The 17,500-nt window shown below is 39.4% G+C and overlaps 1 protein-coding gene across 12 annotated transcripts in view; it reads right to left on the bottom strand.

The window, feature by feature from the left end:
- The window catches only part of LOC138028979 (putative helicase mov-10-B.1), a 128,789-nt gene that overhangs the window by 50,659 nt on the left and 60,630 nt on the right, over nt 1-17,500 (bottom strand). For 7 of the 12 annotated variants that reach the window (XM_068876668.1, XM_068876718.1, XM_068876639.1 and 4 more), the window contains 2 exons: nt 8,586-9,034; nt 1,546-1,784 (listed from right to left, as the gene is read on the bottom strand). In XM_068876668.1, coding sequence (XP_068732769.1) covers nt 1,546-1,784; nt 8,586-9,022 — 676 coding nt within the window. In that variant the 5' untranslated portion in view covers nt 9,023-9,034. Of the gene's footprint in view, nt 1-1,545; nt 1,785-8,585; nt 9,035-12,370; nt 12,458-15,516; nt 15,572-16,577; nt 16,641-17,500 lie in introns of all 12 variants that reach the window. The other 5 variants (XM_068876681.1, XM_068876659.1, XM_068876690.1 and 2 more) reach the window with 3 other exon arrangements.

Raw genomic sequence — 17,500 nt, 5'->3', positions numbered from 1 at the left:
GGTGCCAGTCGCTTTTGACACGTTGCTAAGATCGTTCCTCCCCCGAGTTGGATGTGTGAGCGTTTTTTTGACGGGTCCGGACCCAAATTTGTCTGTAGTGTAAATGCGCCTTTAGTTCCGGTTTCGGCGAGCCCTTCTTCGCATTATCGGAAGTGTTTAGATTGCTTTCAGCGTATATTTGACAGGCATGGTGCTTTTCCCGATAGCCTCTCATGTAAAAATATTTATGGTTCTCTATTTGAGCTGCTTGCACTGCTTCCGTTGTGCGCCGGTTCCTGGGAGGCTGTTGTTGGGCGCTCGATCAACCGGTGGGCCGCGGTGTAGCGCAAATCTCGTTTCAAGCTCATTGAGAATAAGAAAAATGATCCTTTTTGGCTGCTTTTGCATAATGCGGTTCGGGTTCGGTATGGCCTCAAGTCGTGGGGTTGTATCGCCTCCGACCGCAGGCTGTGTTCTCGCCCAGAGACCAGTGAGCATTGTATTGTTAATTGTCCTCGCGTGATCCGTGTGAAAACCCCGTCTCCGGGGTTTTCCTTTTGTTCTTTCCTTTAAGTCTGTTATGTTCCCGTTCACCGATCTCCCCCCCCCCCCCCCCCCTTCCCCCGTTTCTCCAGGTTGCTCTGTTTATCGCTACCTCCTCGCCTCAATTTTGCTATCCGTGTGGCAGGCAACCCTGTTTTGAGTTCCCGTAAAGACCTGGCCAAACGCAATATGGCGATATGTTGGGATATGTTGCAACATGTTGGACGATGTTGGATCAAATTTGAAAACGGTCAAATTTTTCGTGCAACATTTTGGTTGTTGCATGATGTTGTACTCGTTTGGCCACGTTCACGCAACATTGTTGCATTAGGGCATGCGCGCTAGGTCCACTTTGTTGCGCGACTGGGGCTAGGCACATAATTATCGACATGTTGCGTTGAAAATGTTGAAAATGGTGCGTGTGTTTAGCGGGCCCGTTCAACACATGTCAAAACATCATGCAACAATGTTGCGTTGAAATGTTGTGAGCGTTTGGCCAGGCCTTGATATTGTTGACATGATTATTAGGGATGTTCGGCTACGCATTTTGAGTGCGCCTGTCGGTACCGTTAAGAGTGTTTGGGCTGCTGGTAATGTCCTCTGTTATCTGATCGCGACTTTTTAAATTAGGTTTGCACGTGCAACTCTGTGGTCGCCTGTTAATTTCATCTGCTTGTTAATAGTTTCGTGCAACCCTCTGTGTAAACAGCCATTACGCTCTATAGTCTCGGCTAGTTTAGTTGGAGTTTAATCGGTTTCCCTCTTGTAATATTTTTAGTCTCATCCTGTAACGTAGTATTTGTGTTTCTGATCTTTGTAATATCTGGTTAGACCCGCAGCCCTTTGGCCGCGGTGTAAATAAACATTTTATGCAACAACAACAAAACAAGACCGAAACAGCCGTTCATGGCTTCTTATTTACCGGATGAAATGGTTATGCGCATGCTTGATGTGTAGGCCACATCGGGTTGGTGTTATCTTGGGTCACCTTGCTTTTATTGTTGTTACAAAAAAGAAAATTACCTGGTACGAGCTGAATATTGTGCTCTCCAACATTCTTTATTTCAGAGTAATCAAAGATATTAACACTCCACAACAGTGTAATATCCTGCACGGTGATGGTGTCTTCACCGGTATTCTTTATGATTAACTCAATTAGTCCAGCCACGCCCATCTCTACGCATAGTTCTACGACACCATTTTCATCTGCTGGTGGCATAGAGGTGACGTTTATTCCATTCTTGTCAAAGACAAGATCCGCCCTATGAAACAGAGACATAAACAGAAGGACAATTTTGGAATTACCTTTAAAACAACTGATAGCAGCTGGGTGGAAGGAGCGTACAGCTGCATCACTGAACGCTTTCTGCCTTTGTGGTGATAACTTCCACATAGCTGTTACATCGGGGGTCGGGATCGGCTACCAAAAAACTTTTCAAATTTCATTTCAATAGACATTATTATCACTACAGTAATCAGTTGCAACAATCACGGACAAGAGTCCATTTTGAGCCTTTGGTCATGGGATACGGACGTCACAAACCAATGGGTTTAGAACGTAATTATGTGGGCAAATTATTGTTGTAAAGCATTTTTAAATTTCTTAAATAAGTTCAATTTGAAGAACACAGGACACTCAAAAACAGTTCACACCCGGAGTAAAAGAAGCAAGGTACACCTCTGTAAAGATTTAAAAAAACGACTCTTCCAAAGAGAAAGAGTAAAGGATCCTAAGGCCCGTTTTAAACGTCGCATTTTAAATGGCCGAATGTAATGCAAATGATTGTTAGATTCGGCACATGTAAAATGCGACGTTTAAAACGGGCCTAACAAAGAGGATAGAAAATAACCTGGCTGAAAATAACAAAAGGCTATGGAAGTATATCCCACAGACTATCTTTACTTTCCAGTGTAGTTGGAAATTAAATGAAAGTTTAATGCCTAAATGAGCAACACATTTACCAGCAAGCACGCGGAAAAACCGATTTATTAAAGTACACAAAGCATCTACAAGAATTAGGGACCGTTCATTTTTTATGGGGTAGGGGGGGCTGGTGGAATTTGGAGGAGTGTAATTTGAAAATTGTATGACCCCCCCCCCCCCCAATTTCCGATTTTTTTCTCCTGCCCCCCCCCCCCCTCCCTCATCAGAGTAATTTTTTGGAAGCCCCCCCTTGAATAAAAAATACATGTGGTGTACTGCAGCATTAAAATTTCGTTTTGTTACATTTCACATAATTTATTGAAAGAAACCTGAAAGCTAGAAAGCTGCTTTTAACAAATCACTCAAAAGAATGAAAAGTCAATTTCTGCTCTTCTTGTTACAGCTCGTCCTGAGCGTGTTGTAGCTGGCCGCTCGTCTGCGTATTCCTCATCTGAGGCTATAAAAGCAAGAAAGACATCATTTGAGTCGTCTTCAGAGTCAGGGGCATCACTCTTGTAGTCATCATCAGTTTCCTCTCCCTCACTGCTTTCATCACTGCTGTTTAGTTGACCTGATTCATTCCTGCCTCCCACTTCGGCTTGTCCAGTTCTGAGAGTATTCATTCGCAAGAAGTGTCCCATAATTGTCTTCACTTTGTCATTGTTGTTGCTCTTCTGATGCTGTTTTAATAGCCCATGATGTTTTAAGTATTTGTTCAATTCTGAGCTTTTTTAGCTTGGTGGCATCTTCACACAAATTAGCCCAATGATAATCTTCATAGGACTTTTCTCTTGCCTCCCTACTTTCCATTGCCCTTTCCTCCAGTCTCTTCTTTTTTTTGAACTCCACGACCTCAAGATGCTGGAGATAGTCAACCACAAACTTTGGTTGCACAATGAATTTGTCTCCAAATCTCACACCAAGATGCGAAAGGATGGTGAAAGCGACGAATCCTTTAAAAAGCGATTCACTGCTGAACGATCCAGGCAGTTTGATCTTTTGATGTCAGAGGAGGCCGCTTTTCAAAGGGCAGATGGTTGCTCGGAGAGGTTAGGAGAACTGCTACAACCAGAGTACCAGTTAAGACCAAGTGATGGACGGAGACTGAACTATGTTATAAAAGAACACAAAGAGGCTGTTGAGAAACTGAAAGGGCTGTTAAAAATTCTCAGTGATCATGACTCCATGCTCTTCCAGGCGAATGGCATTACCCTGAAGCATGACAAGAAATTCCACCATGACTTCAATGTGGAGCACATCGCTAGGATTGAAGCAAAGCTGCTAAATGTTTCAGGGGAATTAAAAAACCTCGAAAAAAGAAGGAGACCTTCGACCAGATCTTGAAGGGCCTCACAGGAAACTATGGGTCAAAAAAAAGAAAATTAAAAGAAAACCGTAGGAAATCAAAGAGCAGAAAACGCAGACGGTTTGTAAACAACGTCCGACGCGTGTATCATATCTGCGTTGCAAATCCCCTTGCAAAAGAGCTTCCCAGTTGTCTTCTTTATCCTCCCTCCCTGACAATCCCGGAAGCATGCATAAACGTTGAAGATGTAGCAGCAGTGTTGCTAACACGGGATGCAGCATTCATCGCTCACCTACTGCAATCAAACTACTTCAGCAACGCGGCAGGAAGCAGGCTGATTACCAACCTTAAGCCAGAAGTAAGAAACAGGATGTATTGTTTCCTGCATCCTGAAGATTATAGCTCAAACGTCGGAGACACGAACAAAGGTGAAGAAGAAAACGACGAAGAAGAGGAAGAAGGGGAAGACAACGAAGAAGAACAGGACAGACAGACAGTTTGACAGACAGACAGACAGACAGTTTATTCTCTCAAACATAAACAGGTTTACAGAGAAGCATAATGAAGACTTAATGAGAAAAGGGCAAAATAGTTAAACTAATACCTTGCCCTAACAGTTGGAAAAAGAAGAACAGGAGGAAGAAGAATAGGAAGATAGCGACGACGAGATCAAAGAGAACGTCGAAAATGATGAATTGGACACCTTGTAGTAGTTTCATGCCCCTCCCATTAAATTTCTCATAAAAAGCCTTCGTAACGAGGTCAGTTCCAATTACAGGACTCAAATTATTGGTCTTTGTTTAATATGCGCTTGACAACAACATTTTTATGAATGAAAAGAAAGTTGTTACTATTCAAGACTGTTATTATGGTACGTTCACTGTTATTATAAAATATATAAAAAGCTGTTGAGAAGTTTTCTGGAATATCCTGGAAATGTTTTAGTATATTTGTTATAAATAAAAGAGGTCAATTTTTTCCTCAATTTGTAAAATCTCTTATCCTATTTTTAATCTAATTTTTTCGTCCAACCCCCCCTTTTCCTTCATTTTTTTTCGGCTGGCCCCCCCTTTCAAGCCATTTTTTTTTTGTGCCCCCCCCCCCCCCCCCCAAATCCCACCAGGTCCCCCTTCTTTCTCCTAAAAAATGAACGGTCCCTTAGACATTATCATACCGTCCTTTCAAGCACTAAAATGATTTTAAAAAAAATGTGGTTATTGTATCATTTAATGCCTATTTTAGTGCGTCAAATGCGTAAAAAGACGATCTGTGTAATTCTTGTCGATATTCGAACACATACTGGGTCTCAGTGACCAGAATTTCTTAGACATCTGTGCTCTTCCCAGAGTAAAACGGAAACGGAAAACGTCAACCTAACACCTGCGCGCCTAGAGAATAAATGTAATTCCGAGTAAATGCATTGTGTCTATAATACAGGCAACAAATGCTGAGAAACGTTTACTTTTAATATTTCGATATAATTCTATAACATCTTCATCTTCTGCTACTTGTTTGTCACCTCAGTCTGAAATCAAGATGATATAGAATTTTATCGAAGCATTATACGCAAATCATTTTACAGAAAAAACTTGCGAAAAAAGAAATCTTCGTACGTTGAGTAAATTGAATCATACGGTCTAGAAAGCAGCAAATGAATAAACAATTTTGAAAAGACCATGAAACGTTTTAATTTGGAAGACATGTTTTCATGTGTCTCACATCTTCACCAGTTACTAAATGACCTGGAAAAAAAATGTCTGAATTTGCCACATCCTAAAGAAATATATGTTACAGGTAAATTTTAAATTCAAGTTGAAATAATTTCAATCCAGGTAAATTTAATTTTAACCTGGGTTGAAATTGAAAGTACGAAACTTGAACAAAAATTTAATCAATTGTTCGCAAGTACGTGGGAAGGGAATATGGTTAACGTACGTTTTACATGAGTCAGTCTGTAAAAACGCCTTTGGTTGTTATTAAGTCTAAGCACTGATTTTAAATGGTTGGCATTAAGGTTGGGGTTAGGCATAATGTGCCTGATAACCAATTCTGCTTTTCTTTCTTAGGGCTTTTTAGAAGGACATTGTTCATTGATGAATCTCCTTTAGAGGGCAGGGGGAAACCATATTAAATTATCTTCTAAGGAATAAAAGAACCGAAACATACGTGATTTATTGTTGATTTTTAATTTGCTTAGTTATTTGCTATATCGTTTAATTTGCTTATATGGAATTCGTAATAATCAAAAGCAAGTAAAAACAAAACTTTAAAAAGTCAGGAAAAAGGGTTTTGTAATTTATTGATCAAAAGCCATTTTGTAGGCTCTTGTAATTGTTTTTTTTTTTTTTTAATTTTAATTCTTTTTTTAAATTTTGCTGAGTCTGTTTGTAGTGATAAATCCAAATTTTTGTGATTATTTTGACAAATTCCCCTCCAAGTTCTACAATTTTGGCAAGTAGCACATTTGGATGAAGGGGCGTTTCCATTTCCGTTCTATTAATTTTCAGCGCTATATAATCCTGAAGTTTGAACTTCTTATGATAACTGCAAAAGGTAGACTGCTGGCTCCCTGCAAATAGCGCTGATAAGCAGTATTTAAGTCTAAGCACCCATTTCAAATAGTGCTCATAAACAGTATTTAAGTCTTTCGATAACTGTGATTTAGAGTTAGCTACAAGTGTCAGACACTGCTCTCCTTCAATGTCTGGTTCATCCACTTTTTCAAATTATTAACCATTCCCCTACTCTGTATTTGTGGCTTTTTTATTTCTTTTCTCCCAGAGATTCCGAAAACCACTTCATACAGCATTTTGGAAATTGTTCTGTGAATGGTTATGTTTTTTTACAAGCGGTTTCTTTAAGATGACTACACCAGTGGTTCGAAGACAAGTTCTTTCCTTTGATTAAACTGCAAATGTTATCTTTTGTAGTTCTATTGCTGATTCGATGGCTTAGCGGTTCATACGAAGGAGATGTCCAGTGGTGCGAGGGTTCGAATCCTTGGAGCGGTATGGAATGTTGGTGGTAAGTAAGGACCGTAAAAGGGAAGGAGAGGGAGAGAGGATAAGTGGACGAAGAACGGGAGGCAAGGGAAAGGTGGAGGAAGCCGTTTTCTTTTTTATCCCCCCTAGATCCAGGCCCCATTTTTTTTAATTACATCCCCCAAAAAGGAGAAAACCCTTTTTTAGACATTCATAATAGCCTAGGTTGAAAAAATGTGACCTAGGTTGAAAAAAATCAACCTAGGTTGAAATTAAATGAACCTGAATTTTATTTCAACCTGTAACATATATATAGTAATATACATAGTAAATGTGATTCCATATATAAATTGATAACGACAAAAACAGTGCGGACAGAAACAAAGCCTAAAATTTAAGTGTTAATAGACAAGGCTAACTTGTTGATTGAGACTGGATTTTTCCCATGCATGGTTCTCCCAGTTTTTATAATTCAGGCCTCGTCCACACTATGCCGGATAAATTTGAAAACGCAACTTTTTTGTTACGGTTTGGCCTTCCGTCCACACTACAATGCACATATCCGCATGAAAAGTTCCGCGAAAACGGAACTTTTAGAATACGCTCTCTAGAGTGGAAGAATTTGAAAATGCAACTTGTTTGTATTAGTGTGGACGGAGAACTTTTCGTATCCGGAACTTTTTGAATACGCTTAGGTCATTTTGTCATGTGATTTATCTTCCCAAGTCTCTCTCGATCATAAATTCAACATTGTGGACAACACCATGTTTTCTGTCTTGTTGACAATAATTTCTTCTTTAATCGCTTATTTGGAGTCAAGTATTGCTTTACTTCAGATGAACATTGTACGCCAGAGAATCAGGAAAAACTTTTAGACAATCATTGGTGTCAAAGGATACTAGGAAAGCGACGCGACGCTCTCAACCTTACAAGCAGAAACGCTTCTGGTCTCGACCTGGCAGAACGAGTGCGTGGTGAGACAACTTTGTTAACGAAGTTGTTGTCGCTGAAGAACTGAGAGAAAATTTTCAAATGTATACTTTCTGTGAGCATGCTCAAAGCGAGATTAAGCAATTGTGCCGCCGATAAAACGCTGTAGTGTGGACGCAGAACATTTTATCCGCTTTCATGTGTGGACGGAAAACTTTTGTTCCATTTTTGCACGTGAAGTTGCGTTTTCAAATTTATCCGGCATAGTGTGGACGAGGCCTCTCAGACAGTTTTGAGACACATCGGGCGTTTTTCATTTACAAAAAATTCCGGAAATTTCGGTGGAAATTACCATCGGGTGAAAAACGTGTTCCCTTTAACTCAGGTCCGTTCGCCGCCCAGTGATTGCGATTTTACGTGCCAAAATTTAAAAATGTGGCCGTGAATAGCCTGGAAGTGGTAAGACCTTTCAAAAGTTGTAAATGGAACACACATTTCCATCGGAAAGTTTCCAACGGGAAAACAGGACTACCTTTTCAGAAGTTCCGTTTATTCCGGAAATTTTCCAGTGGAACGAACCAAAAACGTGTGTTCCATTTACATCCCAACCGGAATTTCCGGAATTTCTTGGTAATGGAAAACGCCCATCGAACCATGTTTCGGCTCAAATTAAAAGTTTGGGGAAAATTGAGTTAATTAGCTGGACACTTGTTTAACCGTCAACAAAGTGGTAACAACTTTTTGCACCCTTATGCGCGGCAAAAATGGCTTGTTCCAATTTGCAGGGAACATTATTAACAATGATGATAAACCAAATCACATTGTAATTTTCTACGCATGAGAAAAGTTGTTTGAGAGCAATAGAGCAATATGACGTTATAAATAATAAACAATATATATAAACACATGCAGTTGTACTTACGTCTCCACAGATTTTCGAATCTTTTGAAGGCAGCCCTGTTGTCGATGCCTCACAGAAGCCATGTGGCTGTGATAGGCGTGTGCGTTACCTAGTTGTCGTTTGCAGATCTTGCAGTAAAAACTTGGGATTTCATCCTCATTTTCGTCATCACTCGAATCGTCTGCTCCATCAGTTGCTAGCAGCTGAAGAGCAGCCTGTTCTCCACCTCCAAATACGATTCGATCTTGTAATCGTTGACACTGGTTAAGGTCGTACGAGAGGGCATTGATTATTCTGGAGAAACTTATATTCGGGATTCCACACAACGGTCGATATTCATTTTCATATATCTGCTTTAATTGCTGAAAAGGCATGTCTTCCTTGCGATTTTCACTCTCCAAAAACGCGACGAAGCTTTTTGCCAAACTTTTCTCCAAGTCCCTGTTTCTCCGATACATGCTGACAAGAGCCTGAAATAGGAAATTCTTTAATTAAAGGGTTACCCAAGTTAAAAAGAAGTGTTCGACGAAAGACAACAACAACAACTTGGAATTGTTCAGTATGCTGCAGAATACTGTATAATGAACAGACCTTTAAACCTTATGAGAAGACAGGATGGATTGAGTTCACTGGAGCAGTCCTACTGTTGGTAATGTACCTCATGTCGTATGATCAGATGGATTCTAATTTAAAATAAACCGATTCGCAACAGTTTGTCTCCTTTTTATATCGGCAACCGAACTATTTATGATCTGTTTGAATCAATTACTGTCTGAAAGAGCCATTTCACACAGAAATACCCTACCGGTATTATTTTTAAACCATTAATTCCTCGTCGCAAACTAGCACTAAACCATTTTTGTTTTTGTTGCACCGTTTTGTTTTCTTGTATTTTTGGCGATGATGACTATATTTTGCTATGTGCTACCTGGCCTTTCCTAATAATCAACTGCCAAGTTTCGTTCGCAAACGACTGGAAGGAAGTTACTGTAATTTTTTGGTAAAAAGAAGCAGATAACACTCCCGCGCCGTTTACAGTACAATCACATTTCCATCCAATGAATTTTCCTCAGTTTCCTTATTCAAGCTGAGATGTTCCTGAAAGTACAAGTTACGTTCCAAAACCACCATCAATTCTACTGCTGAAGAACTGTTAAGAGACAAGTACAACTGAAAGGTCTAGTGTGACTAAGAAGTAAGATGCTTTTGTCTTGACAATACTTCTTAAATAAAATACCACGTTACCCTTGTACAAGTGCGGCCTTTTGTTTTTCTGCTTGTAAGCTGTTTCGCAAACTTTTTTTTCTCTTCGATTTACAAGAAATAGGGGATTGTAGAAAAGGTACATTTAAGGGGTCCAGAACCCGGTGCAAAAGAAGGGGGGGGTCCATTTTTTGTCCTTACTTGAGAATGGTATTGGATGATTGATCTCGCATGAAGCAGAACCAGGAGCAATTTTGGATGATATTTGTAATCTGAGCCCGATTGCTGCATAAACGAATGCCTGAGAAAACATTCTTGTCTCTATTTTGTATAAACATAACTCAATTTGACACTCTAGATATTTTGTCGCAAAAGTTACAGTGCACAGGAAGCCCATTCACGTGGATAGATCTTACATTTCCATTCCCACCACCATGACAGAAAACACAAAGCACATCGCCGGGCAACCCGTCTACGCAGGGCATGTAATTTACCCAACACAGCCAAAGGCAAAGACAACAAATTTAACCGAGTTTGTAAAGCTTTAGCGACAAACGGTTATCCGCCCAAATTTATTTATGACATACGGTGATACCAAGGTTGCCCGACCAGACCTGCTGACAATTTATCTCTGGTTGGCATGTTTTTCAAACTCCTAATGATCAGAAGTCGTTTACATTACTTCCATACATCACAGGCCTAACGGAACCCCTGACAGTCGTCTTAAAAGAGTAAGACATTTTTTTGGCCAGCAAACCAATGAAAACTCTACAACCAGGAGTTCCCGATACCGAAGTTTCGACCCTCTCCGGATTCACAAATTGATGTTGTCTTCTTGGTGTTATATTGAAAAAACTCGAAGATCTTTCAACGCCAGAAAAAGGGACACATCAAATGAGTGCGGAATGCCAAAATATCTGGCAATGGATCAAGAGTTGACAAACCGATCGGAGATTCCTCAATCTCTTCCATACTGAGGTTAGCTGCAACAGGACTAACAGGACTTCACATAGCACAATCATGAACTTAGCAGCGTAACAATGTCATTGATATCTTAATTTGTCCTAGAAGAAAGAGATTGTGATCTTCAGGGTTATTCTTGATATAATCACACACTTTGTCAACCTGAATCGAGGGGGAAGAAAGAAACTACGTCAGATGAAACTTAAGCCTTATCATTTTGATAGTCAATCCTGATGTTAGCAACTTCTCTAGAAAACTGTAAGGACTTGAAAACCGAGTATCCATTTCGATTTTGGAGTGGGGATAAGATTTCGTGTTGTAGAGCGCCGAGCCTGTGACATTGTTAGTGACCAGGCCCCAGTTGTTCGAAGGGGGGATAGCGCTATCCACTGGATAAATCACTATCCACTGTACAACTCAATTGGTTTTGTTATTGTTTATCCGCTGGATAGTGATTTATCCACTGGATAGCGTTATCCACCTTTTGAACAACCGAGGCCAGGGGTCCAAGAGGGTTTCCTTCTTTGTGGTGTTCGCTGAACATCGAATACCTAGAGGTATGCCGTCAGTTGACTTGAGTATAGTTTCCAATCAGTTGACTTATAAATCTTTTTATAACTCTCCTTACAGATAGCCACATAATGTTTATTTCAAATTTAATTTTGGTGAAAGGTGGAGAGGAAACTAATTCATAGCAATGTCTTTGTCCTGAACTAAGAGTTTCCATCTTGTTGTGATAATTCACTAAACCATTTCCTTTGTCGGCTTTCATGATAACTCTGGATTTGTTCTTTTTAAGATTATGGAAGGTGTTCCATTTCTTTTTCCGAAACATTCGGTTATGTGCAGGCAGTCGCACCCCATGCACCCCCCCCCCCCCCCCACCCCTTGGTTACGGGCCTGTCAATGTATGCAAATTAAGCAAATTGGTGTAAATTGCTGTAAATTTCAGTCTCCTGCTGAAGGGAAGCAGAAATAGAAAGATACGCACAAAGGTTGACTCAAGGATAAGAGCATAGGAAGCCTGATCTTCTCGGCTCGTCTAGTGATTCCAGCCTCCAAAGTTCTCCCAACGAACGCATTTCATAATAAATGACTACTCCTATATTTGTCTCCTATGAATTGTCAAGACGCCGTTAAATATGAGTATTCCTATTAAAAAATTTACTAAAGGCAATCAGGCGTCTATGTCGATGCTCTCTCGTCCAGATTCCAACCCCACCCGACAGGAATTCACTTTAGTGAACTTTTGTCGTGACAGCATCTTAAAGGATTTTATGGAAAGATGGGCACGGAGTCAAGCTGTTAGTTTTAGTATTGACCACTGTCAAGTTCAAGTTATGTATATTACTGCAATTTATTCACACGAAAAGTATAGCCACAGCAATTCGCGCCTTAACTTCCTGTGAAAAAGAAGTGGAAGTGAACTCGAAAATTATCAACATGTCAGCCTCGATGCTAATGCTACTCGATTCCCTTTTATTTTCTTCAATCTTCCTGGGCCTAAGTATTACATTTTAAGTAGTAAACACATGGCTATTTACGTTGAAAAGGTTCCTCAGAAACGACGCAAAGAATACTTTGCCGACAACTTATCTCCTTCAACAGATCGCACTCTCTACTGAAAAGATCGCACTTACTTATGATTCAGAGTGTAACCAACGGGCAAAGTATTTCACATCAGTCACATGAGTCATAGTACTCGGCGTGCTCAAGTAGGGCTATCTCTAAAAGAGAGAAGGGAATTGGGGAATCGGGAAAATCTCTAAAATGAGGAATCTCTAAAATACAATACAGATCCAAATTTTGTTTGAAAAAGTTGTGTGAAGTCAAGAGCATGGTGAAGTCTAATGGCTGTCTACCGTACCTTGCGAGCAGAGTCTCTTTCGATCTTCTAGATAAGGAGGGAAGAGGAGAGAAGACTCCATCAACAGCCTCGACATTCTTTGATTTGCCGGTAATCCAGTTTTTCGGATGAGTCAGTCAAGTTTCGATTTTTCAAACACTTGCTGGGTTGCCAAACCCAGTCGGAATCTGCGTTTCATTTCTCCGTTTTATTTTTTCCGTGTCATGAAGAGTCTTGCCTGTCACTCCCTTGCTTAGTGGTGTCTTTGTGCATAGAGTCTTCTGTGCGTATTTTGTTAGGTTTGACGGGGCTCGGGTAATGCGTAGATTTTTCTGGTGCACACAGGAGAACGTTTAGGGAGTCAGAGTGGCTTAGTGGTTATCTATCAAGCCTCCCACCACTGCTAGCCGGGGTTCATCTCTGGCTCCGGCTTGCATGTGGGCTGAGTTTCAGTCGATCTCAACCTGACTCGAGGGTTTTTCTCCGGGTACTCCGGTTTTCCTCCCTCATCAAAATCGAATGGCGTTTTAGTGGATCTTTAAACACAATATACCCTATGGGAGCTCAAGAATGGAACGTCAATTGGATGAACAAGACAGCCGGTGGAAAAATAAATATCTGGAATCTTTAAAGCGACTAGTAATGGTTTTTCGCTTTTGGATATCAAGTGAACTTTGTTTCTAATATTTTACTAACTTGGTATTATATGCCACACTGAAATAAAATGGCAATTTTTTTGTGGATTTAACAAACATGGAAGGAATCGAACGCCTTGAATGTATCACTGTGTTTACTGAAGTCGCATCTAAGTTGTCTGGCAATTTACATTTATTTTGTACTCAACTCTGCAAAACTAAAAAAACAAATGGAACTGTGATATTGAAGAATTATTTGAATGAAAGCTTGTTGCCTCTTTTGTGCTTCATTATTTACGGTCAAGGTTCTTTCGAAAAGGGTTGGATGTGAACTGTCATAAAATTTATTTAATTGCATATGCAATTATATGTGACACGGATTGTGTTTTGTTTGCACGCACGCAATTGAAATAGGAAGGGCTTTTTGCCTCTAATAGCAAATATGTTGTTTGTTTCAATAAAGTTTTCGCTGGAAAAGGGTTTTGTGACATTTAAAGCCTTTGTGAATTTTAATATCACGTTGTGTAATTTTCGAGCTTAACAAATTTGCATACGTCGGTTGAAATGTGATACGGGAGGATTTTTGTGGTAGTGCTCTGTAAGCAGGAAGGGTTCACGAAAATAAACAGGTCTGTTGGAAGCGTGCTTGAGTTTCAACAAAATGAGCCCCAAAATTACCAAAAAATTGTGACGCTGATGAATAATATAGCAGCTGCTATTTCTAAAACTATGGAATTACTGGTGATAAATAACCTCGTCTTGGAGAGTAAATTTTACTTTGCAGAAACAATGGTCAACTTCAGGAGTTGGGCGATTGTCATCTTTGAGTTGAATTCGCACATTTCTTGTCAAACTTTATAACACTTGAAAGAAAAAGAAAACTGACAAAAACAAAAAGCTTGTATCTTACCATCATTTAACACAGATGCTTCACTGTTTCGCGAGTAAACACGCCGCGGTAACTTGATCACGGCGCCCGCTGAATTTGATGTCACTTTCGATTTTGCGATTTACTTGTGCAGCCAAAAGTACAATAAAATTGAACGCAGCAGTAATCTCGCAAAATCTTTGTCGCTGATCGCAACTTTTCTTTTTGTCGTTTATAATTTTATGTTGTTTTCATGTCGTTATTTTTTTTTGCTGATGGTAAAATATTTTATTCTCGAAAACATCCTTCTGCTCTTCTTAAAAACTGTGTCAATATTTATTTATTTATTTTTGCATCAATGTTTATTTTGCATAAAGCAAGCTAACAAAATCTGTTCCTTGCTTGGTGTACGCTCATGGAGTGTCTCGTTCAGTAAAAATGGAAATGGTATTTCAAGGCTATGAACTATCTTGAGTTTCTCATGGAATGAGTCCTTGATTGCCGTGTGTTGTCCAGAGTTGTTCGAAAATATTTGTTTTTTGGTTACTGGACATGCGTGCTGACAGTAAATACATTTGAATTTTTAACGCATACTCAATACGAAATGTCGAGGCGGCTGGCAAAGTCTTCTTTCCTTTTCCCGACTCATCTAGGAAGATCGAAAGAGACTCTGCTCGCAGGGTAATGGCTTTCAGGTGTATCAAAAACATTATCATAGCTATGAACAACTTGCGAACGACATTCAAGCTATTGTCCGAGGACGCAAGCCTTTCTATACGCACATCTTTTAATTTTACATTCATAAGGTTGTAACGTAACAGTGTAGTTTGTGAAAGTACACCGTCACGTTAATGGCCAAGAAATAACTTGTCTATGACTTTTTCGCGTTCTGTTTTTCTCCTCCCGGAATCCACTTCGAGGTTCAAGTTTACCCCACGAAAAAACACTTGACATTGAATTCATTTGGATTGATGTGAATAGCTGGCTAAGATAATTGACTGGACAGATTGGCGTTACCCACCTAACAATTTATCGTATGATTGCAATTGGCAATCTTTCTAATCGGAAGCGTTCTTTGTTTTTAGACCTACGATCCAAGGACAGTTCAACTGGAAGAACAGCAACTGAGTCGGTAGTCTATGAGTGTTTTCGCTCACGTGATCAGTAACTCAATTCCCGAAAGATTAGTTGGGTACACCAACAAAGGCCGCCGTTCCTTTGTTTAAGGACACCAACATGGCTGCCGTGACGTCACGTGAAAGCACTCTATAAATGGGTGGGAAAACGGAATGGCATTAATTTTTCTCAGATTATATCATGAGCACGATTGAACCCACTTCGTGAAGCACTGCTCGATGGAATTCAAAGGAAATTAAAAAGAATATATAGTGTACAAAGATGCTTTCTAATGCCTTAGGTTGGTTTTATTGTCATTACCTTATTTTCAGTTGTGTGATACTTCTTTGAATTCAATACTATTCACGTGTACACACTAAAAGAAAGAACAAGGGAGAGTGTGTCGAATGAATAAGGGAAAACATTTTGTCAACCTAACCGAATAAAAAAAGCCAAATTCTCCCAAAAATGTTTCAGACGGCAGGAAAACCATAGAAAATATATTGACAGTACCCTTTCCCCGTCGTATTGAAGCGTGAATGAATTTAAGTTTCCTTTGGCTTTTACCAGTAAGCGAAAAAAGCTAGATAATTTTGGTGGTTTGCTTATGAGACTCTTAATTCCTGGATATTCCTTTGCTTGTCGAAAACAGAAAGCTGCGAAATTTTGTCTCATGTAAAACTATACGGCATTAATAAATGAAAAACTCTTTAACTCTGCGTCATGAATTTTTTTAGGTATTACTGACCGTTAGATATAATTTACGGTAACAAGCTTGGGAAGACTCTGGATTGCAAACAAATTTACAAGAAGATTAGGTATGTTTATTTCTGATAGTATTTAGTATTTTAACCTACAATTATTGTTAAAGGTATTTCTGAAGAACCTTTTCTGGCCCCTCTAATTTTGTACGTTTTTTAATGTCATCACTAAAGTTTGCTGACTTTGAAGTTCTTAATTTGTCGTTGTCATAAGGCACTTTGATAAGAACCACACTTTCCAGGTTTAACTGAAAATGGCAAGTTATGTTTTGTTCTTATATTACTTTTCAAAGCACAACTTCTGTGTGGATTGTAAAAATGGTTTAAAACTTTCACTGTTAAAACACCTCTTAAAACATTCTGCCTTTAAAGGCGATTTGTCTATAGAAGACAAGATCTCTAATTATTCTTTTTTTAGAGATTCCCCCTCTTAGAGATTCGCCGTTTCGGGGAAACCTTCTTTTAGAGATTCGCCCTCTTAGAGATTCGCCCTTTTAGAGAATCCCTATCTTAGTGATTCCCGCTTTTACAGATTCCCTATTCCCTGATCACTGTTTTAGATTCTCTCAAGAAGTACATGTTCGTATCCTCAGGTCTTATAAGATTGTTTCTTTCACTGACCTTCACGTTTCCTTCCACAGCAACTGTCGAAAGCACTTCAATATTCCGAGATTACCACTAGTTCTAAAACGTAATGAACAGAACTCTATTAATTTCTAAAAACCATAAGCAAATGTAAATATCTACGGAGGCTGCTTCTACAATAAGGAAAAGGAAAGCTGTTAACTTGTAATTTTTATTGCTAACCCGGCTTGGATTTAGACGCTGAGTCAAAGAAATTTACTGGTGTATGTAACTTGTCTAATACGTACTTCTCAACACCAAAAGACCAAAAACCTTGATATCAAGGCAAAAAAAACCTGGAGGTTTGGGAAAAAGCCTGGAAATTTATCGACGGCGTCGAAAAGAATTAAAACCAGTTCATCACAATAAAGTTTTAGTTTCTGTTTATCATTGTTTCCGCCATTTTGACAACGTGGACAAAACGTATCTCGATTGCGACAAACTGGTAACGATAACCTTATTTGGTATTTGTCTTCTTAATATGGTTGTGGGGTCCGTGTCTTGACAAATATGCCTTAAGGAGGCTCGAAATAGTTTCTCCTTGTTTCAAACAAATGTGAAGACTGTCCAACCATTTTGTCGGGATTACCCCGATTTTGATTGAAAATCCCGAATCCCCACCAACATGCGATCGGGACAGCAAAACTCCCGATTTTGACATCCGTTCGGATATTTTTCTAAAATTATCATAATATTTACATTACAAGAACACGAAATAGAGCAACTTCACTCTGATCAAGAGAAAATGAGTACCCTCATTTTCTCTTACTCTGATATATTGATAAAGTAAAAAATGGCAAGAAATAAAATAAAAGCGAGTATTATACAGGCAATGCGACAACCGAGGTTCGTGTCTGCCATCGCACAATATGGTTTGGTAGCCTTACTGGATGTTGCGTGTTTAATGGTAAACAATAAAA

The sequence above is a fragment of the Montipora capricornis genome, chromosome 2 (genome assembly GCF_036669925.1).
Source record: "Montipora capricornis isolate CH-2021 chromosome 2, ASM3666992v2, whole genome shotgun sequence".
Lineage (NCBI taxonomy): Eukaryota > Metazoa > Cnidaria > Anthozoa > Scleractinia > Acroporidae > Montipora > Montipora capricornis.
The sequence above is the reverse complement of the archived record's forward strand: the minus strand, read 5'-3'. Positions and strand labels throughout refer to the sequence as shown.